Here is a 26822-nt window from a genome sequence, read left to right as displayed (position 1 = left end):
TCTTGACATGTTCTAGCGGTGTGAATACTTTTCTAGAGTTCGTGCGATTTTTCCCCCCCAGCATTGGTGATGCAGTTCCCTTTGGATATCCTCATCCGATACCGTACTGAGGAGGTCGTACAACGTGCACCACGGCCGGAGTGGCGTCAGCGGCAGACATGTTGAAACGAGCTCTGGGCAGTCTGGAAGGACAAAGCGAGACCTGGCCGAAGGTCTTTATTGTGTCAGAGAAATACGGTCAGAAGTAGGCCTGGCCTCGCTCTGACCCCGTCGTCCAGCTGGAGGAGGCGTAATATGGGTGAACGGGTGACCCGCTTTGGAACCGGCCTCCTCTCCAGACAGAGCAGGCTCCTCTGAACTGCACAGGCTTACACCACTGGTGTACAGACTTTATGCCTAGGGGGCCAAAAGTTACGTATTGTGATTTTTTGTTTTGTTTTGTTTTGTTTATTGTGATTTTTTGTTTTGTTCTACTTGCTCAACAATAAATAAAATCTTTATAAAATCTTTATATTAATAAAGATTCAAAACAAAAAGGGCTTCTGGCTGTTGCAGTATTAAAACAAAAACAGACAATTTCTGATTTTTTTGGGTTGTTTTCAATTGTTTTCTAGTTTGTTGGTCAAATCTTTACCATTCTTGACTTGTGCACCGATTGCAGTTTTCTGACCGATCAACTGTCTTTAAAAAGCCTGACTTGCCGATCCCGATTATGCCCAAGTTTAAGGACATCGGGGGCCCCTCTTTCTCTCACAAATATTTTAAAAAATCTGTGTAAAAAGTCTTTGCTTTTTACACAACTTTGCTTTTGAAGACTTCTTCAAGTATCTTGACATCCATACTGATGCTCCTATTTCCTCTCCTGACAATTTTACAAGAAACTAGTGAAATGGCAAGTACACAGCAAACACATGAGTGAGGTGTAAGAAGAATATAAGACATGAGGAAACAACCAGAGGTGTCAATTAAAAAAGTACAAAATTCACATACACGAATTGTTCTGAAAGCCTCCTCACATTGTCCTTGCGGCACACGGCGTGTTTCAATATGTCTGAAATTAGCGTCTTAGCATTAGCTTCCACTAGGCTTCATGATGCTATAGCGCCTCAGCGCTTCAAAATGGGAAAGACAAAAGAACATTCCATTTAAGAAAACCTCACTGTTCATTCCATCGGAACCGTTATACTGGATCTGGTAAGAAGCAAATAGTAAATGTGTGGAAACTCAAACAAATAAGTACGGCGGAGGTGCTGCAGGCCTGTTTCTTTTCCTATACATTTTAAATAAAAATAGATCAATGTAAAAACGTATTATTAAATCCCAGAGGAGAAAAAAATGCTCATAAATTACCAATCAGAAAATGAAGGGTATGTTTAAATAATAGCAAAACAAATACTTCAGTTACATTTACATTTATTTATTTAGTAGATTGCTAGAGGGATAGCAATAATTAACCTAAAGATGATTTTGTTAAAAAAAAAAAAAGTATTTCCCTCATTGCATCAAAAAGGTACATTGTTTGGAAAACGTCCAGCGTGATGTTATTCTACAGGAGTAAAAAAAAATTTATTTGAAGATTAAGTTCAATTAGTCTGAATGTTAGTGTATTTAGGTCACATTAGCATCTGCTGTTAAGAAATAGGAGGGAATTTTTAAAAACTTCAACTGTATTTTAAATACACTCTTCAGGGTTGGTTTTGAAAATCTTAGTAGGAAGAAGAAAAAAAAAAACCCTCATCATTGTTTGCATTATTTTCTAACCCTAACCCTACCCCTAACTGCAGGGTTGCCCCTAGTGTATTATAGGCCTGGTGGCCCGCCATGCTTTACTAGCCCCACTGCCAGGCTAAGCCTTTCTTGTTTATGTTTTCAGGAAAAATATAAAAAGAAAAAGAAAAGAAAATTTTTATTTTTTTTTTAAAGCCGGATTGCAAGAGTCTCTGTTGCTGTGAGCGTTTCACTGGAGGAGCAGATTTATTCCTAAAAGATAAGTTTATAGAAGATAGACATATCTTCTATAGTTTATGCACCAATCACACCGCGTTGCCTCGCGCGCTGCAACAGCTGGATTAAGTTCACCTCTTCGCAGATCGAGCGCCTCGTTTCACTCAAACTGGACACAGGCTGACCTGTATGGATATTTACATCAACCCCCTGTGAGGAGTTATGTTTCTTTCCAGAGTTTTTGATCAAGGTAGGAGTTTAAACCCCACCGTGTTAGCTCTGGTTGCGCAGCTTGTAGTCGCGCTTTCAGAGATGCGCGTTGAGGAGCAGTGAGAATGATTTATCTTTGTGAACAAAGAATTATATGCAGACTTTGCAGCTCAACACGCTGCTCAGCACCCGGCTCTGTGTGCGCTGATAAAGTGTACGTGTTCCCGATTCGGCCAGAGCGTTGGTGGTTACCGAACCAGCGCTAGCCTCATCATTCAGGTTCAGCCCGGTGAGGAGCTTTCGCGCTCTCCTCGTAGTCACACATCACGCTGGTTTTATATTATTTTATTATTATTTTTAGCATTATTTTTCCGGTTACACGATGCAATAAACCATATCAAATGCTTTGTCCACGTAGCCAGAGTTCATATGCGCGGCTGCGCGGAGATTTGAGAAACTCGTCCCATAAACTGGACCAACCAAAATAGTTTCTGTGGCCCCTTGTTTAAAACTCAACAGACACGAAATGGGAAAAAGAGGCACATTTGCAGGGTTAATTTAAATCTCCGTTAGTTGCACATCTGCAGTGCAGCGGCTTTAACTCATCATGCAGGGCCTGTACAAGGTTGTATGAGGTCTTGAGCAGAATCTGATTTAGGGGCCCCTCTTGCTGCTAAACTCATCAGCGCCTCTAACAGCTTCGTAGATTTAGTGAAATCCGGGAGAGGTGGAGTAGTTTAATTGGCCAACCTAAAAACAATCAGTTATAATCGCAGTTTACTAGTTTGTATTTGTGAACAAACAGAGCTCAAACTCAAAGATTAAACTCACAGCATCAGATTGTTGCTATGGTAACAAAACAATCTAACTATGAATATTGTTCTTTGAACTTTTACATAGTAAACTTGCCAGATCCTTAAAATCTTACAAAGAAGTGTTAAACAATTTACATTATTTTAATTTATGTATGCTGAAGCCATTAAATCAAATTTAGCAGCATTGATAATCTCAATAAACAAATGTTACATTTATGTATCTGTGGTCTGTGTGAAAATATTAGCATTTATGGGCCCCTGAAGCCCCGGGGGGCCTAATGGAGCTGCTGACTGAATTTGGATTAAACAGAAGTGCAAATAGTTAATATTCATTTTAATTGTATTTTTTCATTTGTTGTTTTTAGACTAGTTGTAGGTTTAAATAGCGTTTCACTGGCGATGTTTTCCGTAACATATAATTACCCAGTAATATTTTTACATTTCCTGCCTACTTAACATCTTTTAATACAAAAACACGGTGGACCGCCTCGGCGCCCCGACCACCGGGCTTAGCAAGTCTTCTGAGGGAAACCCTGAAATGACTGAAAGCTGCGACACAAACAAGCACTCATCTTTTATTCAAATTACCACCTCATCTTAAACGTGTTATTTTAATCTACTCTTCCCGTCAGGCCGCCTTCGTCATCGCAAACCCAAACAAACGTGGACGACGGACAAACCGAGCCAGAATCTCACGGCTTATGTTAGGTCAATGTCGGTCTCATCTGGCCCGAACAGATAACAGGAGTTTTATACTTAACGCTTAATTATAAGGCGTCGCAAGTTAGAGCTCCCGCACGAATGACTCCATCGAGACAGTCATGATGACTTATGAAGAAGAGTTGGGTTTGTTCGATCCCGAAAGCGGCGTCGTGATAACCACTAATCCCAGACTGGATGCCTGGTTCCATATGGTGGGAGGGGCGCCTCGCAAATGTTTTGGGGCCTTGATGGAATGAGCGAGAAGTGGTGTGTGTGTGTGTTTCTTGCTTTTATGTTTTCAAACTACTAAATATTCAACAAATAAGGGGGGGCGTATGAATCAGCCTTGAATGCAGTGAAATAAATATGATTTCAGAAATGACGCCTATTCTTCTGTTTAGGAATCCGACTTAGCAGAGAGTGTGTTTGGCTGGCACGAAACGACACGCCTTCCGTTTAGTCAAGGTTCAATGCTTTTGTCTGGAATAAACAGAAGTGTTGTTGTTGGATTTCTGTCAAATAGAAAGGAAAAAAAAAACCTCCTTGTATAACGAAGACAAACGCTCCGTCTATCGCGCCCTGGCAACGTATAGTTTGCAAAAGATCAGCATCACAACTGCAAACGCTCATGGGACTAGTAGGGAGTTTACGTGATGGATCAACACTAGCGTACCTCTGATCCATGTCTTAAAGTTGCAGTATGAGACTTTAATTAATTTTTTTTTTTTTTACCTATTTGTTAAAACTGCTACCATGTCGAGACAATGTAACATGAGACAGATAATCTGTGAAAAGATCAATCTCCTCCACTTCCTCCCTGAACTGCAAACAAATGAATGAGGTATAAGAAGAATATAACACTTACATGAAGAAAAAACAGAGGTGTTAATTAAAAAAATACAAAATTCACATACATGAATTGTTTTGAAAGCCTCCTCACGCCTCCTAATAACTTTTTCCCTGACCTGTCGGCTGTGTACCTTAGTCTTTGTTATTCAGTTTTGTTCACCAATGTTCTCTAACAAACCTCTGAAGCCTTCAAAGACCCAGCAGATTAATACTGAGTTTAAATCACATACAAGAAGACTCTACTTACTGATTAGGTGACTTCTGAATGTAATTGGTTGTCCTGGACTTAATCAGATTAAAGCAGGCTCAATAAAAATGTCTCTCACATAAAATCACAATAAAATTTGTTGAAGTTTGTGGTGGTAACAGGATCAAATGTAAAAGAAATTCAATGGGCGGGAATACTTCTGCAGATATATGGCTGAACTCAGAAATAAGTCTCCCAGTTACCTCAGTGCAGCTGCAGTTGAGCCCCGTCTCGTTTGCAAATGAAACAAACTGTGCAGTGATTCAGTCCGGCTCTGCTTTTAAGCAGGGATTAGTGTGATTTTAAGTGTCTGCCAGGCGCCGGAGCCGCGTTAGGCCCATTAGATGGCTGACTAAGTTGGCATAGGGGCACGATACCCGTGCCAGGCCCCCGTTAGCAGCAGGTCGGCTCTATTGAGGAGCAACAATGCAGATAATCATAATTCGCTCATCAAACGCGGGAAGGGGAGCCTGATTGCACACTTCAACGGGTTTGAAGTTAGTCGGCTGGAATCCCAGAGTGCTTCGACTCGGCGTTCTGCTTTTACAGGAAACAGAACCAACAGGAAGCTTATGACGACAGGTTATTGTTTGGCTTCTTTCTCTTCAATGTGTTTCCCACTCTCTTCAGCTTCTTACATTAGTAGCTGCGCTTCCATTACAAATTTTTGTCTGTGCTCTAATAAAGTCAAAAAAATACAATTGTGGTATTTCCACTAAGTAAGAAATGAAATTAAAATCACACATGAATAAGCTTGCTCACACAATAAGTCATAAAAATAATGGCAGTGAAAAACAGTTACATGAGACATATTCATATTTCAGCCATGGTGCTAGCGCTCATCCTTTATCAGCCAATCAGAGGAGACGTCTTATTCAGGCATTGGAGCAACAAGCCCCGCCTATTTGGGAGCAGCTATGAATGTGATGTTTTAGAGAAACTGAAATTGGAGATTTTACAGCAGAGTTATGGATTCAAACATCTTTTTATGACCTGTGTGAAGTGGTGGGAGCTTGAACATTGTGCGAAACAACCCAAAACAAACCATCATCCTCCTACTACTTCCTGTCGTTTTCTTCCTCATTTTTTAGATCAATCTGGCTGTTGATCTAGTGACTCGTGCGATGTGAAAAAACAGGGATTAGTATGATTTTAAGTGTCTGCCAGGCACCAGAGCTGCGTTAGGCCCTTTAGATGGCTGACTAAGTTGGCATAGTCAGCCAATTATTGTGGTAATTTGTAGAAGTAATTCTACTGTCATTTGCAGTTTTGCAAAATGACATCAATCTCGATACGGCCGAAAAACCACCTCATCCTAGACCAAAACTTTAGTTTTTTCAAAATCTTGAGTGTTTCCACGAAGCAAATTTTGTTTTCATAATTTCAATTTGTACAATTTCATGCTTAAGGGAAAAATGCATTTCTGTTCCCTCCGTACGCCTTTCTGTTTTACTTTTTCCCCTTTTCTCTGCTGACGTTCCCTGGTCCCGGCCTTGAGCATTCTTCATTCAAAAAACAAACAAACAAACAAGCAAAAACAGCCTAACAGTCTAATATGTGCTAAGTGCTTCAGCAGCGCAGAGAAAGGCTTTTGTGCTCGGCGCGCCTTTGTGTCCAAACCTTCGGGGCAACGCAGCCGCGACTCGACATAAATACAAAATTGTCGAGAAAAGCCCCTCTTTTGGCTCGCGTGTTGTGAAAGCCCAGGTGAAAAGGGAGGCATTTTCAGCAACCAGCTGTGTGGTAACACAACTACCTGACACTGTCTTGAAGAGTTCTCGATAAAGCTTTTAAAGGCTGAGGCTGCACTTGTGCTAAGAAAAAGAGAGAGAGGGAAAAGAAATAAATCTTTTAGAACTTACAGCGAGGCCATGTCTATTTATTAGAACTGTCATGGGCACTTAGGGTTCCTCTGAGTAGTGGGGCTGCTAACAGCGTGCCGACATGGGGTTAAGCGACATGTTCTGCTGCTTTTGCTGCGGCGCGCACTGAGATCAGCCATGCTCCCTATTAGAGTCCATTCTATCTGATTGTACAGTAAACAGAACCAGAGCGAGTCCGGGTTGAGGAAAGAGTCACAAGAGCTCTGTTGGGGTAGCGGAGGGGGGGGTCACCGTTCTGATACTAAACGGGTTCCTAACCTCTGAGGCGTCAGAGGAAGATCATTTAAGAAAAATCATCTTTAATTCCTGCCTTAACAGGATGGTCCCTATTCACCGGGGCGACCTTGCGCTCCTGTGCATTTTCAACAAATTAAAAACAAATCCGACAGATTGTGAATTTGCAACACCCCCGTTTGTCGCCGGCACAACAAGAGCTTTGATTTAGGATGGGAGCGAGGTCGGCGTGCGGGAGAGAAATTCCATAAAGTAAAAAGGCTGCTGAAGATTGAAGGGTTGAAGACAAGAGAAGGAAGTCTCTCATCAGGTGAAAATGAGAAGAAAAAAAAAACATGGCAGACAGAGAAAGGTGCAATTAAAGTAGAATATTCAAACATTCAAAAAAGAGAGAGAGAAAAAAAAATCAGAAACAGAGAAAATAAAAAAAAAAGTCTGATGCTTTAATCCTCATCAGTTGTGAAAGCCACAGAAGGAGAGCTCACTTAATGAAGCATTCAGCCTCAGACATCGATGGATCGACTCGCTTCATTTTGGCGAAGCTCATTAGGTGAGAAAAAAAAACAGAAAAAGAAAAAAGAAGCAGAGGTGCCCGTCAATCCGTACACAGCGAATCCAGAGTGGAACGCATTTCCACGGCAAACAGCTGAACAATGCGCCTTCAAGGATCACAGCAATTTACGGGAACATTTTAGGAGGCCCCGTTCACACACGCTGACACCGTACGGTGAGGCGGGCCAGGAGGCGCCGCCATCGCACATCGCTTCTCCTGTTTGATTTCACCGAAATGTTCAAGATCTTTTACTCTGCGGCAGCAAAGGAAATGACTAATACAATGCTGCCGTGCAGGTAGGACTATATGACATAAAAAATTAAAACGAAATTGCTGATTGATCTCTGACAAAGATTGAACATCACAATATTTTCCCCGTCTATGCAAAATTTATGTCCATCAAATTGCGAGCTGGTAGTTGGTCAAGTTATTCGTCAAGTAAAAATTTTGGAAGTTCTGTGATTCGTTTAAGGAAAAGAATGGAGCGAGGGGGAAAATGACATTTTTTGTAATTTGACCTGCTGATCATCAGAGTCCTTGAAAACCAAACTTGAGATGATTTGCTGATTCCACAGAAGTGGAAAACGCCCATTTAAATGGCTCAGTAGGAGACTCATGGAATACTAAACTGGAGTTAAAAATCCCAGTCAAACAAAAATGTACATAATCTAAACATATAAAGAAAATTATTTCTACTACTGCTCAAATACTAATATATTTATTATTACCTGTATGATGATATCCTTAAAATTAACATACTATTTTTAGTACACAAGTTCAGATAAAAATGCTGTAGCACACCTTCTAAATTCAGTAATAGCTTCAAGTGCTTTTATTCCATATTTCTCTTAATGTCAGGATCTGTGTTTTCTGTGTTCATTTAGAGTTTTTTGTGTCCTTGCGTCTCTTCGTTGTCCTGTCCTCCCCTTGATTGTTCCCAGGTGTGTCTCGTCTCTGTGATTACCCTCCCGTGTATTTAACTCCACCTGTGTTCCTTGTTCCTCGTCGGGTCCTCGTCATTGTCGTCGTCAATGTCCAGTCTAGTCGTCCTCAGTGTTTCCTTGTGCCTGCTGTTCGTTGTTGGACTTATTTATCATTAAAAACATCATATTCATCATACCTGGGTCCGCTGCATCTGCCTCACCACTCCACCGCACCACACCCCATGACAGAAGGACCCGACCAGACCGATCGGTGAGGCTGCAATGATGGATCCAGCTGGAGGGAGGTTACCTCCTAAAGGGCAGAGCGGCCCGAGGCGGAGGTCCGGCAGGGAGGACAGGGAGCTAGCTGAAGCTCTCGCCGACCTGCAGCGGGAGCTTTTCCGGGGAACAAGGCTGGTGTTAGCACCCCCCGGATACGGCCCCCGTCGATTCCTCCGTCCGGGAAGTCAGCGACGTGAGCCGCCGGTGGACCCGGCCCCTCGTCGCTTTCCGGAGCCACTTCCTCCGATGTCTGCCCGGAGACAGCGACGTGAGCCGCCGGCAGACCCGGCCCCTCGTCGCTTTCCGGAGCCGCTACCTCCGCTGTCTGCCCGGAGACAGCGACGTGAGCCGCCGGCAGACCCGGCCCCTCGTCGCTTTCCGGAGCCGCCACCTCCATGGTCAGCCCGGAGACAGCGACGTGAGCCGCCGGCAGACCCGGCCCCTCGTCGCTTTCCGGAGCCGCCACCTCCACGGTCAGCCCGGAGACAGCGACGTGAGCCGCCGGTGGACCCGGCCCCTCGTCGCCTTCCGGAGCTGTCACCCCAGCGGCCGGTTCCAAGGCTTCGCTGCGGCTCGCCCCCGCGGCCGGTTCCAAGGCTTCGCTGCGGCTCGCCCCCGCGGCCGGTTCCAAGGCTTCGCTGCGGCTCGCCCCCGCGGCCGGTTCCAAGGCTTCGCTGCGGCTCGCCCCCGCGGCCGGTTCCAAGGCTTCGCTGCGGCTCGCCTCCGCGGCCGGTTCCAAGGCTTCGCTGCGGCTCGCCTCCGCGGCCGGTTCCAAGGCTTCGCTGCGGCTCGCCTCCGCGGCCGGTTCCAAGGCTTCGCTGCGGCTCGCCTACGCGGCCGGTTCCAAGGCTTCGCTCCGGCGCACCCGAGGCCGAATCAGCCGGCGTTCCAGCCGGCGCACCCGAGGCCGAATCAGCCGGCGTTCCAGCCGGCGCACCCGAGGCCGAATCAGCCGGCGTTCCAGCCGGCGCACCCGAGGCCGAATCAGCCGGCGTTCCTGCCGGCGCACCTGAGGCCGAATCAGCCGGCGTTCCTTCCGAGACTCCCAGTGTTCCTTCCGAGACTCCCAGTGTTCCTTCCGAGACCCAGACCCCCAGCGCTCCGACTCAGACTCCCTGTGTTCCTCCAGAGACTCCCTGTGTTCCTACCGAGACCCAGACCCTCTACGTTCCTTCCGAGACCCCGACTCCCGAGACCCTCTACGTTCCCTCCGAGACCCCGACTCCCGAGACCCTCTGCGTTCCTCCTGAGACCCTGACCTTCTGCGTTCCTCCTGAGACCCTGACCTCCTGCGTTCCTCCTGAGACCCTGACCTCCTGCGTTCCTCCTGAGACCCTGACCTCCAGCGTTCCACCCGAGACCGAGACTCCCTGCGTTCCACCCGAGACCGAGACTCCCTGCGTTCCACCCGAGACCGAGACCCCCTGCGTTCCACCCGAGACCGAGACCCCCTGCGTTCCACCCGAGACCGAGACTCCCTGCGTTCCTCCCGAGACCGAGACCCCCAGCGTTCCGACCGAGACCCCCTGTGCTCCACCAGAGACCCTGCCTCGGGGGGCTCGTCGTCGCCGTCTGTGGGCGGCCCCCGGGACTCATCGCCACCTCCAGCGCCGCGGACGGCCGCCGGACGGCCTCCGTGGTTCCCGCCTCCAGCGCCGCGGACGGCCGCCGGACCGCCTCCGTGGTTCCCGCCTCCAGCGCCGCGGACGGCCGCCGGACCGCCTCCGTGGTTCCCGCCTCCAGCGCCGCGGACGGCCGCCGGACCGCCTCCGTGGTTCCCGCCTCCAGCGCCGCGGACGGCCGCCGGACCGCCTCCGTGGTTCCCGCCGGACCGCCGGACCACCTCCGTGGTTCCTGCCTCCTTTGCCTCCGCCCACCCTGTGGGTAGTTTTTTGTTTGTTTATGGACTCTTGGCCCTTCTTGTGTTTCCGCCCACGATGGTGGGTAGTTTTTTGTTTTTCTGGACTCTGGCCCCCCGTCCAGCGCCCCTCCGCCCACCCTTGTTGTGTTTTTGTTTTTTCTGGACTCTGGCCCCCCATCCGGCGCCCCTCCGCCCACCCTTGTTGTGGTTTTTTTTTTTTTTTTTTGGGCGTCTGGTAGCCGCCCTTGAGGGGGGGGTACTGTCAGGATCTGTGTTTTCTGTGTTCATTTAGAGTTTTTTGTGTCCTTGCGTCTCTTCGTTGTCCTGTCCTCCCCTTGATTGTTCCCAGGTGTGTCTCGTCTCTGTGATTACCCTCCCGTGTATTTAACTCCACCTGTGTTCCTTGTTCCTCGTCGGGTCCTCGTCATTGTCGTCGTCAATGTCCAGTCTAGTCGTCCTCAGTGTTTCCTTGTGCCTGCTGTTCGTTGTTGGACTTATTTATCATTAAAAACATCATATTCATCATACCTGGGTCCGCTGCATCTGCCTCACCACTCCACCGCACCACACCCCATGACACTTAAAGGAACAGGAACAGCAGTAAATAACTCTCTTGAGGTCTATATGTAGTGTAAATCCAGATTTGTTGGTCCTGGAGGCTGAAACTAATAGTCAAAGCGGAGCTGAGATCAAAGTGGACTTCCTCCATCTTAAAACAAATTCAATCTCAAATAGGTCAGAGTGATTTATGGCAGTGCTAGCTTATTAACATTTAAACTATCATCACCTTTTGTTTGATAGCTGCTGAACAGAGAAGTGAATGATCATTGACACAGGAAGTGGAGGTGGTGTGCCACCACAGAGCTTCCAGTGTCAAACAGAGAGTCATATAAAGCATTCTGATTTGTTTTTAGCCTCCGGATAGCTGCTAGCTTCAGCCTCGGGTTATAATGAATTTTGATTAATACTAAATGAAAACACCAAGAGATTTATCTGCTGCAGGTAACTTACCTACTTAACTACCCCTTTAATAAAAACAGCAAAACTATTATAAGCTGATATTAGCGGTGCAATAAGTCGGGCTAACTGTTCAGCTAGCTAGCTTGGCAGTGCGTAGCAGTCCTTCTGCTAACAGTTTCCCAGCTGTTGTTGTTTTTACCTTAGTGTCGATTCTAAGAGTGCTCTTTTAGTTTCCTCACAATGACCACCCTTGTCTTTCATGACTGGAAACTATTTTAAAAATTTTCTTCCTAATGAGGTAAAAGTGTAGCAGTGGCCTACTTTAAGCTAGCTGGCAGGCATTGAGAAGCAACAAGTGAGGAAGGCACAGCACTGCGTTCTTCCATGCTCCACCCTGTTTTAATTACATTAATTATCGGGCTAAAAGCTGCTTCATGCTAGTTAATTACTAAGTAAATTATTAAGGAGAAGACGTGAAGAAATGTTTGTGTTGGCGCTTATTGAAACAAAGCAGTCTCATCTTTTAACTTATATCACTTTAGATTAGAGGAGGGAAATGTCAAAACACCTTTTGAACCCCCCAACAGACACACACCATTTCCTTTTAAGCAGGATCCTGTGAGGTAGATAAGAAACACAGCTACCTGCCTTTCAACTCAAGGCACCATTCACTGTACTAGGCCTCTGGCTGTCCCGTTCTAGCCAACTTTACTGTATCAATAACACAGTAAAACCTCTAAATGAGGGAGATCAAGAGCTCCTGTGATATCATCACGATTACTATCTGCACATAACAGTAAAGAGGGGTGTTTGACGGGTTTAGATCTGGCTCGCTTTGGGGAGGGAAAGGGCGAGCCGAGGCATGCCGGGAGGCCTCGGAGAGAAAGGGAAACCTGTGTTTTCACTGACTGAAACTGTGATCTGACAGTCGAGGGATAAGCCACTTGTAATTTAAGATGTTCAAAGATCTTCTGAAGAGGAAAGGGAAAACAAAATAAGCATGGACGACATGGTTGGTCTCACTCTGTAAGCAACAGGGGGGAGAAGATAGAAAACATCTTGTCTATGAAATATGAGGCATTAAGTAATTTAATTGAAGGTTTTGTTCAGACAGTTTTAGCTGTTATTATTGTGAAAAAATCCTACTGTAACTGTCACTAATTTCCCCCAGTATTATACGAGTGACTATATTTTGCAGTCAAAATACTTAAGACTCAAGAGTCACAATTAAACCTGTAAACTTTATTTGTATATTTCCATTTGCTTAGTGATTGTCCAAACAAAAATTAACAACAGACATGACTGATGAGTGCAGACTATTTTCTTACTTTGACCTTTCATTGACCCAACATTTACTTTAAAGGAAATCCATATACGGAGATAATTGAATAAAAGGACTTGGCCCATATAAATTCAAACTATGATGTAACTATGTGAAAGGATTTTTAATCCATAAAGACAATGTGACTTTGTGATGGTTTCAGTCATGATAAACAGAAAATACACATTTTTAGCTGTAGTTTTATGTATCAAGTAATAATTAGAATAAAATAGTTATATGAAATGAGAAAATGAATGAAAAAATTATAAGTGTACAGAATCATTATTTGTTGAATAAAAATTAAGCCAAAACAAAATGTGTAGAGATACAACAACAAGCGGTTTTAATAATTATCATTTAAAAAATCTATGTCATAGCCACATCATGGAAATTAAAAGTTTCATATGAAGACTTTGTCACAAGAGTTTTGAAGAAGTTTTAGTTTTTGCTACATGCAAAAGGAAACAACAGAAGTAGATCTCTGCCTCCAGCTTCCTGTCGGCTAATGCTGAGTAAGCTAACTTTTATTCAGACGTTTGTGATTTTTTTTTTAATGACCTGCTCTACTTGTTTGCTTGTTTTCCAATTTCTTTGAAAAATTCACACCATGGCAAAAGTGATAGATTTATGAAGTTTTAGTTTTTACTACACGCAGAAGGAAACAACAGAAGTAGTTCTCTGCCTCTAGCTTCCTGTCGGCTAACGCTAAGTAAGCTAACTTTATCAAAGCGTTTGTGATTTTCAAAATGACCTGGTCTATCTGTTTATTTATTTATTTTTTTTCTAATTTCTCAGTTGTTTTTGTATAATATTTAGAGCCAGAGCTTTCCACTTGACAAGACTGTCAAAATAACACAACGCATTTTGCCTGAAGCTTTTTGGCAAGTTTCTACTTTGTCAGAACTTCCTGAGTAAGAACTTCCTACAAACCTTCCTGCAAATATTCTTCCCTATCAAGTTAAAACACGCGAGTCTCGATGCTTATTGTGCATTCCTCTGTGACTTCATTTTTTAATAAAGAACAAAAGTTGTCAAATCTGTCAGTATTATTATTACAACAACTGCTAATGATATCTACATGTATGTTCTTTGCGTAATGGTCAGTGAATCAACTTAAACCTTTAATAGTCCTTTTAGAATTTTTATACATTTTAACAAATCTGATAATATTGCTAACCGTGAATTTGTTCACGATAGTCATGATACCCAATGAGTCTGTAGTCTGTAGAACTACCGTTCGCAATAATAATTTGTAGTGGCTTTTTTTCTGTATGACTTCATCAATTTCTCTCACATAATGGTGGAACTGCTTTGTGTTTTTGACGCTTTTTTAGGTCTGGTTTGAATTATTTCACAACCTGAGAAAGACAAAACATTTTGGCAATGTCTTTATACCGAAAATCTTGGGATTAAAATTGTACTACCTTTTAGTCTAACTGGATCTATTTATTGATAGATTTAGATTATAAAACATCTAGGCCAATAAGTCTTCACACACAGCCTAAGCCGAGCAGAAGTGTTTCTCTCAGACTTCGAAAAGCCATCGTCCAAAGCAAGACAACAAGTGAGGTTGTCAAGTGAAAGACTTGTTACAGTGTGTAGTATCCAGGTCTGAGCAGAAAGAAATGCAACACTAAAAAGAGGGAGCTGTCTCCTGTGTTCCCTGAATACAGAGATGAAAAACCACGCACACACATTTTCAACAAGCTGAAGACTTTCTCTCACCGTCTTGTTCCGACTTGGTCAGCTCCACGAGCTTCTTCTGTTTCAGTGTGTCAACCACGTCTGCCAGACTTCCTTTACGCCGCTCGGGAGTCCCGAAGGCGAGGCCGATCACCGACTCCCCTCGATCCCTGGAACACTCCTCCGGCTTGGTAGGAGAGGTAGAGTTAGTCCGGTAAGGGTAGCCAGAGCAGCCTTTGCTGCCTTCATTGTCCTGAGAAGAGATAGACAACGAGCGTTTAAACTTCAGCACCACAAATGAATGAAAAAGATCTGCAGAATGGACCATTTTAAGCTTGACTGGTGACTGAAAGGGCAAGACTTTCGGTAGAAAACAAGAAGACTGAACAAACCACAGAACAGTTCCTATTTTATCCCTTGGGCATGTCTGTCACGAAACACGCCGGATTTGTCAAACGAGCTTGGCCGTCTCAGACGCAAGTGTCTACACAAAGGGTGACCAACTCCAGAGCAATCTGAAATTTTTAATGCTCCCTACAACTTGACAATGTTGGTTTGTGTGGTAAAAGTTTGAACACTGCCGGTCTATACATTTCCCAGGGAATTGTATAGACTGCATTGCTATGCTAACATAGGAAGCAAATGCTAGCTAACTATTCTAGAATAATTAGCCAATGCTAGCTAACTATACTGCAGACATCTTATTCATTTTTACCACAGCCACGTCATTATGCAGTATGTGCATAAAGTATTTTTTTTAGCTTTAGGTGATGTTGGAATGGCCTTACTGGATCGGTACTTTTATGTTTAGGATTGCATTTTATTTCTGGCGGAACCTGACATTGATCTACCTGCCACCAGGAACGCTGTGGTCCGACCCAGTTCTATATTTTATAACACCTTCTTTTAGCGCGTGTGTCATAATGTGACTGAAAATAAGATGTCAAAGCCAAGGATAAGGCCTTTTCAGCCAGAGGAGTGTGAAAGCACCAAGACTTGAGAATATGTCAGACTCTCAGAGAACAACGCCAGCTGTCTGAAATTTTTGTAAAGGATGAACTCTGTAGTCGTTAACCCGTTTGAAATATATTTGCAAGATTTTTATTTTGAGAATGAAAGGGCGGATTGCTTTTATGACATGCAGAGAGACGACAGGTTCAGTCATATAAAGACGTCTGAAGTGATTCTGATTTTATGGTTACCTCAAGTGGATACTTAAGATTTGGTCATTATTAGACCTTGACGGTTCAGCGTGAAACTTTTTCTTTTTCTTCAGAAAGTTGACTAATTCTTGTCTTAAGTGCAAAAGCTACCTATCCGCTGCCTATTAAACACTTTTAGTGTTTTCCTCCGTCGGTATAAAGTGTCTAGAATTATCAAGATAATCCCCTCAACATGAGCACATTGTCCCAAACAACAGACACTTGAGCACAGGTGTCCCAACACCGGAGCTATTTCAGGATGCTTTCTCCGCCCCCTTAGAGAGTGAGGGGATCTCCGAGAACTTTTGGAGGCTTATATTTCAAAGACAACAGGCTTTGCTGAACACCAGGATCTTAAGACGTCCTTGAAATGGCTCCAACAAGGGGCCCCTGTTGTGCACTTTGTCTTTAAGCAGAAGATACCTCTGTAATGAAGATTGGGGGCAAATGGAGGGAGCTGGGGCTGGGGGTGGGGGTAGTGTGTCACTTGTAGACTGTTCAAGAGTGATTATTTTCTGCGTGCAAAGGAACGGTGGGGGAAGATCTAAATGATCTGACGCAAGTCAATGACAAGACACAGGTTTTACAGGGTCTTGCAAAACGGTTTCACGCTTTGAGCTTTTTTTTTAATGTAACCACAACTTTGGATTCAAGACTTTGTCACCCTTTGAAGGCCATGTAAGAAACACAGTAAACAGGTAGCAGGTGGTCTGTTTAAATGGGAAGGAAAGGTAGTTTTTCTTTTTGATTTTGTCTAAAATGCTGCGTATGACAGATATCCGTCACTGGTGATGGCTCCGAACACACCATACCCAGATAACACACAAGACAGGTCAATGATGACACTCTTGACTCACCATCTCCACCAAAAAACACACAGCACAACCAAGTAACTACAGTATGTTACCTTCAGTTGTTATAAAAATGCTGTATATATCAAATATGACTTAAAAGAAATTTGACATTGATATTTAACGACTTGAAAGTGGGTATCTGTCTCTTGAAGAAACTCCTGCTCTATCTGAAACTCTGCCTTCAGGCAGTCATCACAACATGGCTCCTCTATTAACCCTTTAACCACGTTTTTACCAGTGTTTCACTGAGAAGCAGCTACTATAACGAGCTGAGCTGATGCGCAATTCCCACTGTTGTTTGCTAATTGCTCCTAGCTAGTCTGAAGGAGTTGCGTGGGGGAGCCATACGGCAGGGGGAGGCTGGAGGGCTTGGAAACTGCAGCTCCAAGGAGGAGCGTCTCGTGTTCTGCACAGTTGAATGGTTGCCATGAGGATTAAAGGATTTCTCAAACATGCTTGAAAGAATCAAAGCAACACTCCAGGTTTGTTTTTATAACATGATGAAAAGCTCCAAAAAATAAATTATCCACCATAAACCTGCAAAACCGTTTTTATGTTTTGGATCTACAAAAAGCAACAATTCTCTTTCCAACAAACAATATGACTACAGTACTCAATTTTTTCAGCTTCATTTATTGTTGAATAGGTAAACCAAAATATGTAAAAATCATATTTTGTTTTTCTTTTTTATTGCTTTTTCCCCTCATTTCTTTTGACTCATGTGACAGAAAAAGTTTGGACACCCCTGCTCTACTACATCCAATCTGACTGAGTTTGAACTGTTTTGAAAAAATAATCAGTCTCTAGATGCAAAAATATTACATGCTACTCTTTTGAAATGTATTTTTGCACAAAAACCAAAATGTTTTATTGTTCTTCCCCATTACAACAAGGAATTACTTTTTGTTGGTCTGTCACATCATCAAACACACTTAAAGTTAGCGGCTGTAAAGTTTCAAAAAGTGGTGCTGGATTTTGCAACTGAATCACTGACTTTATGGAGTCAAAATTTCCTTTTTGCTACAACTTTGTTATGTTTATGGGACAAAATTCCCCTTTTGAACTGACTTGTTTAAAACTTCCGAGTATTCAGGAACATGTTTGCCTTGAGGCAGCTTTAAACCTTGATGCTAAAGCAAAAAAAACAAATCAAAGTTTCAGCATAAATCCGCAATGCTTAAAGTTCGGACACGATTGCTAAAAATGGCCGAATATGAAATGAAATCTTAAATATCCTCATCATTAAAGATGATGTTTTAAAACAGGGCAATCTACATTACGGCTGCATAGTTCTGCATTGGAATAGCGAAGTGTGTTTGACTACAAGGACGGACTGAAAGAAATCTCTTTCCAAGAACTTTCCTAAACTCAGAAGCTCAAGCGAATCCTGCTTCATCTGCTGGGAACCGAGAGAACCTAAAGCCGAGCAACACGTACACACACCCAACCACGCACACACACATCCACCTGAGAACACACTGCGGAGATGAGAAAATTCTGGGGGTATAACCCTCCAGAGGAGGACCCTCACAGGGCAGCCTGCAGCACCGCCTGCAGCAAACAGACCAGAAACAACTGCTGCTGTGTGAAAGTGTGTGCTCACTCCGGGTCAGTGTATATATATGGATTTAAAAAGGCGCACGCAAGAGTGCACAATCATCATTATGCATGAGAATTTGCAGACCCAGTGCACTCCAGCATGTACTCCATGAGTGTTTTATGAGCTGCGTGGCCCCGAGTGTGTTCACTGTGTACACACACACGGCAACTGCATAATATTTCACAGAGCTGAGCTATAGCGACACATCTCTGGCGTAAGGTAACGGTCCGGTTCTCAGCAGCCGAGCGTGATTGACGGCTCACCATCACAGCCGGGGCGACCGTCTCCCACTCGATGATGTCGGCCGGCGTTTTCTTCCCGGCGAGCGGGGGCTCGTCCGGGCAGGGCCGGTCGCGTGGCGGGGTCGTGCCAGGGACCGTCTCCGTCAGGCCGTCCCGCTCGTCTCCGGCCCAGGCCGCGTTGTTATCCTGATCCGTGGCGTCCGCCTCCTGGGATGGCGGTGGGTGGAAAGGAGGCGTTGCTCGCATGGAAGACATCATTCTGTTGAAAACAAAGATGAAGAAAATGAAAGAGGTTGATTCCGACAGTGAATGTGAGAACTTAAAAACTCCAAGTAAAACACAATTTATCTTCCTACTCAGGTACACCGTTTGCTAAAAAAAAAATCCCAAAATATTTCAGAGCAGTAATTAAGCAGGGTAGGCAGTAAATAGGACTGAAACGAATAATTGTTTAGTCGTGATTACTCATTTATTGAAATAATCGGCAACTAACTTAGTAATTGGTAAATCATTCACTGCAGTACACAGACACAAAAAAGGCCATGTGATTAAAAAAACATATTCAAAGCGGTAACTGAGCTGAGTAATCAGTGAATAAGGCTGTAATGATTAATTGTGATTAATTGAATACTGAAATAATCGCCAACTAATTTAGTAATCGATAAATAGTTTACTAGAGTATACCGACTCAAAACAGGTCCTTGACTGAAACAAAACCAACATATTCAGAGCAGTAACTCAGCCGAAACTGTACAAAATATATATACATTTTGAATTGAACATAAAAACACCTTTCTCTGTCCATATTTACACAAAATTCCTCAAGTGGGATCAATTTTATATTCCCCTGATTGAAATTCACTAAAGGAATGCTGTGTTATTGCATTTTAGGCAATAAAAGGTTTATTTTTCTAATTTAAAAAAGGAATTGAGTTATTAGTTTATTTTTTACATTTTTAATGTATTTCTAATATTGTATAGGAAAGGTATAAGTCGTTCAATGAAAATGCTGCCGAATGTGTACATTTTTTATGCAATTAATCAATTAATTTCCAGAACAATTGATAGATTTATCGATTACTAAAATAATTGTTAGTTGCATTCCTAGTTTAAAATAATCAAAACAATAACTGACAATGCATGCATACAAACTAAAGCAGTCTGGTTGGGTCCGATTTTGCTTCTCCGACTAAAAATGGCAAAACGCACAGGCGGGTTGTCAACATCAGTGTTCCGTAAATCAGAGTGAGCTTTCCGTCTGAAATAGGGAACCCCCTGGGTGCCCTAAAACGTGAGCATGACCTTGTGTTAAAAAAGTACGAGCAGGTTTGCACTCTGTGTGAGTGGGGGCATGAAGGAGAGTGAACGATACTCAATTTACAGCTGACTAAAGACTTGCATAATAGAATAAACCTGATTGTGAAAGAAAAGGGACGGGTGGTTGAGGGAGTAGAAGTTCCCGCCACAAATCAAAGAGAGGTTAATTGGAGAGTGAAGGTAAACTGTACAGGATTGCTATCTGGGCGTGACTCCTGTTCAGGGACTTTTTGGACCATAATGTTCTGTCTGTGTCGCTTTTTACTGCCTCTTTTGGAGAGCGCCATGCAATGACTGCAACACAGATTAAATTAGAGGACGGCCATAGGTGTTATGCCATGAAAAGTGAAACTTGCTCAACTCTGACATGAAGAAGTTTGAGAACCCTTAGCAGAGTATCAAGGCAATGAGATACTGTACATCTGTGTTGTAGCCTAAGAACAAACTGTACCGCTTCTGACCTGTTGCTTCAGTGACATTTTATGTCGTTTGTCCTACAAATTCATCATGTTCAAGTTAAAGGTTTGCGTGTAGCTCAAAAAACAAAATCAGTTTTGGTTTCATCCAACATGTCGCTGAGTTGCCTACATGGGTGAAGGCAAACTCCAAACAGGACTTCGTATGACTTTCTTCAGTGGGAACTTTCTGGTTGCCAGCATCTATAAGGGTCTCATTTTTAGAGTGAACACTTATAATTGGTGAAAGGAATCCACATTCAGGTGAAAACATTATCTAGGCAGTTGTGAGTCAAGCATGGGTCTGTAAATGCATCTGTTAGACTTCGGATAAATATGCTTCAGTCAGGGCAACATCTTCTCCTGAGTATTTTATGTTGTCACAAATTGTCTCTTGGTAAAAATGTATCAAAGATTATAAAGGAAAACAGTCAAAGGATTATGTTGAGAAGTTCCAATCTTGTGCTCCAACAATACGGGAAATATGACGCAAATTGTTCTTCTCCCGGTTTAGTCCGCTTTCAGTGAAATCTTTAGCGAATGTCCGGTTTGCTTGGTGAGGTGTGAATACACAACTGCATTTTTGAAGTGGACCAGGAAAAAAAGCCAACTCTGGCTTTTTTTGATCTAGTTTCGGTTGAAGTGAAATGTGGTGCAGGTCAAACACAAATGTGAACGCCAAACACCCTAAATGTGGGAAACATTCTATAGCACAGGGCATTCTGGGTAAATGCAACCAAAACAAATGTGCAAGTCTAGTGCTAGCAGGAGAAAAGACTCCTGGTCTACTGCCAAAGACAAAAGAGAAATCCTACAACCACTAAAATCTAATTCCATACCATGAAGAAGGAGGTAGTACTTATATCTTCTTCATAGTTTTTTGTGTCGTTTCCTTCAGGGGTTCTTGGTGCAGTGCCACCACAGGCGAGGAGGAGAATAGGTTGCTTAACCGACTCGCAGTCTTAAGAGGTGGGTCCCATTAGACTCCATGAGTTTTTTACTCTGTGCATTGACCCCGCATGCGCTTTTATGAGGTTTTTTGTGTGTGGTTGTGGGAACTGACTGTCTGACGGGACAATCCCCCACTTCCCTGCTCGTGACATTTGCTGAACTCCTCCTGAGCAACACGCTAAGACTGTTAGAGTGCTGAAAATGTAAATAAATGTAGAAATTTTTAATCTGCTGTCCTGATGGCCAGACTATCAAGTGTGAAGCCAGTTTAAAAAAATCTAGTTTAAGAACAAAAATTTAAATGTAATTCACTTGTACTGTCCTTGTTTTTTTTTTTTAGTAGTTTTATTTCAAACTTGCCACAAGTGTCATCTTCCTTGCACACAGAGGGCAATTGAAAGCTTAGGCACAAGCAATCTTAATTTCCACATGCCGATATGACCTGAGCTATTAAGTCGGAAAACCAGCAACAACTAACACTAATCCCTGATCAACTCACGGACTTGGTGCTGCAGCGATGAGAGAGCACTGGGGAGCCGAGGAAGGAGAAGACAGAAGACCGCCTATATTTAGCTGACAATATTGCTGCTGCTGTGTTTATGAGGGAGCTTCAGTTTTGGTTTCTTGGAACCGGAGTCTCATATGGCCAGGAATGCCCAGGCTCTCAACCCGCTGCCACTGATAGAGTTTCACCAAGCAAGGACCATTAGTTTGTTGGTAAGCACGCCGTAAGTCCTGTTGTGACTGCCTGGAGCAGGAAGATGTTGTACTTCTTAATCTGACCATCAAGTAAATTACCTGTTAACTTCTTTGTTTACCCAACACCACCAGTGATGGATTTTTTGTGGACTGGATGTTTCGGACTATTTAGTTAGTCTTTTTCAGTTAAACTTGGCTTATTAAATATTCACATAGATTGCAACAAAACGTTACATACTGTATGTGTGATTGGCTCTCTGCTCAAGGTGCCCTTATTTCGGGGGGCAGCACAAGAAAAAGCAATCTGTCAGAATGACTTTATTTTTTTAATCAAAGCTGAAATGCTCATTGTTTTTAAGAACTCTGGACTGCATGTTTCTATTTTTATTTATATCTAGTTCTTGTCTTAAAGAATTATTTATGAAACAGTTTAAGATTCAAGAACTATTTAATCTTTTTTTTTGGCATGAGGATCCTCTGGCATATGTCTCTGTGTTGTTGTTAAATAATAACTAAAGGGATAAAAAACACAATAATAATAATAATAATAATAATAATAATAATAATAATAATAATAATAATAATAATAATAATAATATAAGTGACAGTATTTCTTACAGAATAAGAAACACATAAAACAACCTTAAACTCTTTATATTTTTACATGTACTCAATGTTGACATTTTCGGCTTTGCAAGATATTTTTTAAATGAAATGAGATGTAAAAGGTCCTTTATGTTACTTGTAGGGCTGTTGCAATAAGCAAAAAAATCAATTAATCGCATAATAAAATAAAACAAGCTTGTTTATTTCAGTTTGCGTGACTTATTGTTTTTCTCTTTTCACTCTTTCTTTCTACCAAAAACTGGATGAGAAAAGTCTTCAGTCGGTTTTTTTTGGTCTCAACTAGCCCCTTTTTTGAAGGACAATTTTATTTATAGAGACTTCATAATTCTTTTTTTTTGTTGCTTCTGTTGCTTCATTTATTCTGGTTATTTAAAGTGTCTTCCAGTTCCACTGTTAAATTAATTAAAGTTTATTGATCTTTGAGAATGTGTTCTTGCATGAATATGCCATTACCATTATATTACTTGAAAATGGTGTCTAAACAACAATGTTGTCGTCTATTGCAATAATTTCTGGAGCAATTGATAGTCCAGCAAAATGTTCTATGGCGACAGGCCTAGATACTCGGATTGGTATTCCAAGTTTGAGAAGCACAACAGGAAAAAGTAGTTTGACCCAAAGCAGTTTTCCTACGTGGAAATTACAGGGTACCTGTGGACTATGGGCTTTATTCTGAAGTAGATTTCTACTTTCTACCTACAATGTTATAATAAGGTTACCTGCAGAGTTACCTATAGAGCACAAGGTACCAAAGACAAACTGAAGGTGAGCTTTTAAAAGCACTTTACTGGGGTAAATATAGGCATAAACACACTTTTGGTACCCTATAGATAACTTTTCAGCTATGTACAAGTACCATGTAGGTACATTCATAGGTTCCCCCAAGAGTGAACTGAGTGTAACCCATAAATCCCCCCTTAAATATATTGTATATAACCTTGTAAGAGCACTCAAGGGTACAATACTAAAAAACCTACTGTAGGTACCATGTAAATATCCTGTAGATACTTTATAGGTTCACTGTGAGCGCCTCATAAGCACCTGGTAAGTGCAGTGATAGGAGACTGAACACAGAGCAGTGATATGTACTACTGTTGAATTGAAAAGTATCAAACATGACGTGGTATGACTTCATCAAGTTGTGCCTTATCATCAACCAAGAACTAAAGGTTAACACTAAACCTTCTGTTTGAAAAAAAACAAACATGTTGAACATCTTTCCTGACCCCAATTGGGTTGAACGGAGAAATGTCATCTTTGTAGACAGGGTGTGTTTTTGTTGTTGTTGTTGTTTTAAAAAAAACAAGCAATTAAAGAAAGTAGAACAAGAATCTCCCAAAGACATTAATGGCAGAATGACTTTGGGTAACTAGTCACATAAAAACAAATTCTTGATGTGACTACTCTTCTATTGCTCCCACTTGTTGTTTTAGAGTATGATGATTCAACTTCTGCCCCTTTGCCGGTTGCCTTAGAAGATTTTACAGCCCTTAGCCTGGAGGAAAACTTGACAAAAATAAGTGGCAATAGTGGACAGTTAGCAGTAACTCAGAATCCCTTTGTGAGTGGAAGAGAAACGAAAACCAGGGTCGGCATTTGGCAGGAGAGCGTTTGTTCAGATCTGGCCTGGAACCTGGCGACTTGGGCAGGAACAATCAGGCATTGTGGAGTGTGTGGACGGAGAGGGACCTGTGACAGATGAGAGTGGAAGAGAGAGGGCCCCCTCTAAGAAAAACAGCGCACAAAGCACCATTCACAAGCCAGGTCCTTCTGCCACTTGTGGAGCGAGAGAAGGGCTCCGACAAAGGCCTCCAACCGGACCAATTGGGTGTAAAATCCCAGCTGGATACAACGGAGGAAGTGGGAAAAAGAGACGGAGAATAAGAGGAGGGCAGAAAAAAAAACAAGAGGACTTGGGGAAATTGTTTGTCTTTTGGACAGTCCAAGCAAGAAAATAAAAGAAAAGAGAACATTCTGATGGTTTCACTGGAAACAAAGAGACTCTATGGCAACGCAATCTAAACCCCCTGAGAAAGACAAAATCATGAGTGAATGCTTATAAAACTTTAAGAAATCCAGAAAGTAAAACATTTATCAGTTGTCCATATTCAAAGGAAAGAAATATTTACAAGACTCGAGAGTCTTGAGAAACTCTGAGGTTTCCTCAGCTGTCCATGACAACATAGGCAAAGTGACAGAGCCACAAATTAAGTCAAGTAAGATCAAATCTTTTCAATTAAAAGTGGAATAGAACAAATTGACAGGTAAGACCCAAGTTCTAGGAAAATTTGAAAAGGTATGATTTCAGAACCACAATAAGTATTTCCAAGAAGACCTACTAAGCCCAGTGGTAGAGGCGGTAGGGCTCCACTGTGTTAAAAGTTACAAAAATTCGGAGGTGCAAATGACATAATTTGGTAATAATAGTGCATGAGGCCAACGGATAGCTGTAGGGATGGCGCAATTAGTGCGCACATCTCACAACCAGTAAATTCAACATGTCAACTGATACTCCAGTAATTTATTGGTACATTTCTTAAGAGTTTAAAGTCAGCTTTTCAATTATTTTCGAAAACGGAAAAATTACAGAGTTTCTTGCGTCATCATCAGTGCAACTGTAGGCAATCAGAAAAGTATGAATGAGATGCTAACAGGTATAGTTGCAGTTTAATTAAATATAGGATAAAAAAAGAGCCACTGATCCTGCTTTTAAACCCAGTTTTTTTTTCTGGACTCTCATTAGATGGTTGCATGGCGCTGCAAACAGTCAAAGGTCAGACATGTGGAATGTGAGCACACACATGCTGCCCTGTTTTCTCCAAGAGATTCCCTTGTCCCTGCTCTTTTCTGCTAAAAATAGATAAACCCAATTGCAGGGCCAGTCACCCCCGAAACCGGCCCGTTTTCATGGCTGCCGTTTTCGCAAGAAAAGCTGTTTTCTGACCTTGCCGTCAGAGACAACTCTGCGGTTCTGTGGTACCTACAAATAGCCTTCCCCCATTTCAAAGCTCGTGCCGCTTATCGCCAACGACCGCAGGTATTCACTTGACCTTCCCGTGACTCAGGTGAAACAATGAGGAGAGGTAAACAGAGGGGCGGATGCTGCACGCGATTGTCGGCTCACGTAACTAGCTACATCAATCAGCTGTCAGAGTCAAATCCTTCCGCTGCTCTCAGGTACACACAAGTCACTGCGGGACTCTGGAAATAATTCATGGATTTACCTTGTTAGAAGCTTCTTACAACCAAGGGGTAACGGTCAAGGCAAGGTGAGGAGTACAACCGATTTGTTTATTTTTGTAAGATTTCAGTGTTATTTTTTCTTTGTGGTTTTAAAACATTTGACATGATGATAAGACTTTCACTAGTTTTGCATTTTATGTTTTTATCAACAGCATCAGTGGTGTGAACTGCATCGCCTTCGTGATCCCATGAGTAGGACTTTTTCTCTCCTTGTGGATTGTCGAGACAGCGGAGGGGGGAGTCTAGAGTGAAGTGCTGGATCAGAAACAGAGTCTTTGCTATTCTTTAAAGCTGCAGTATGTATTTTGTATGACAAAATGTTTTTCACAAATTTTGTGATAAAATTATTATCAGTTAATAATTTTAACTGATAATTTGTTAAAATTATCAGTCTGCAGTCTGCAGTCTGCCCTGCGACAGACTGGCGACCTGTCCAGGGTGACCCCCGCCTCTCGCCCGGAACGTAGCTGGAGGTAGACAGCAGCATCTCCCGATCCCACTAGGGACAAGAGTGTTAGAAAATGAATGGATGGATGGATGTTAAAATTATCATTGCCGTGACAGTATGAAATACATAATGTGAAAAAAAAATGAAGATACCCTGCCTGCCTCCTCCCAGTACTCCCAGTGCCAACTGCAGAAATACACCACTCTGTCAGAAACGACCAATCAGAGCCAGGAGGAGGGTCTTAGCGTTGTCAATCACTCGTGTACGTGTCCCTCATATAATTCCCATTCTCCCCTGGCTCTCTGCTTCTCCTGGTTCACCACAACATAACTTATGTTATGTTAGAATTACTAGGATTTTGTATCAGTCATTTTCAATGTCAATATTCACCAATCTCTAGATTTTTATGTTGTTTTATTTTTATGTGAAAATATTTATTTCAAGGCTGGATCACACACGTACCTCTTCTATCCATGTGTACTGAACTGCACCCCTAATTCAACCCCTCACCATTTTGTAACCTAAACTGTGGAGATAAATAATGACAAAAATGTTCAAAACTCCTTTCCAATTTCATTTAATTGCCTTTTTTTCCTAAAGATTGGATATTGCACCTTGTTTTTTTTTATTGATTTGGGTTGTGAATCCCTTTTTGGACCAGTTGACTCTTATGAAATCTGACAGAACACAACGCCTGATTTCCTCAAGAAAGTTATA

At 42.6% G+C, this 26822-nt stretch overlaps 1 protein-coding gene across 3 annotated transcripts in view; it reads right to left on the bottom strand.

Moving 5' to 3' along the window:
- LOC116736960 (transcription factor SOX-6-like) overlaps positions 1-26822 on the bottom strand; it is a 154320-nt gene that overhangs the window by 87987 nt on the left and 39511 nt on the right. For all 3 annotated transcript variants that reach the window (XM_032589872.1, XM_032589883.1, XM_032589863.1), the window contains 2 exons: positions 18387-18624; positions 14510-14720 (listed from right to left, as the gene is read on the bottom strand). In XM_032589872.1, coding sequence (XP_032445763.1) covers positions 14510-14720; positions 18387-18623 — 448 coding nt within the window. In that variant the 5' untranslated portion in view covers position 18624. The remainder of the gene's footprint in view (positions 1-14509; positions 14721-18386; positions 18625-26822) is intronic.

This window comes from Xiphophorus hellerii, chromosome 2 (assembly GCF_003331165.1).
Source record: "Xiphophorus hellerii strain 12219 chromosome 2, Xiphophorus_hellerii-4.1, whole genome shotgun sequence".
Classification (NCBI taxonomy): domain Eukaryota; kingdom Metazoa; phylum Chordata; class Actinopteri; order Cyprinodontiformes; family Poeciliidae; genus Xiphophorus; species Xiphophorus hellerii.
This window is presented reverse-complemented; position numbering and strand designations above follow the sequence as displayed.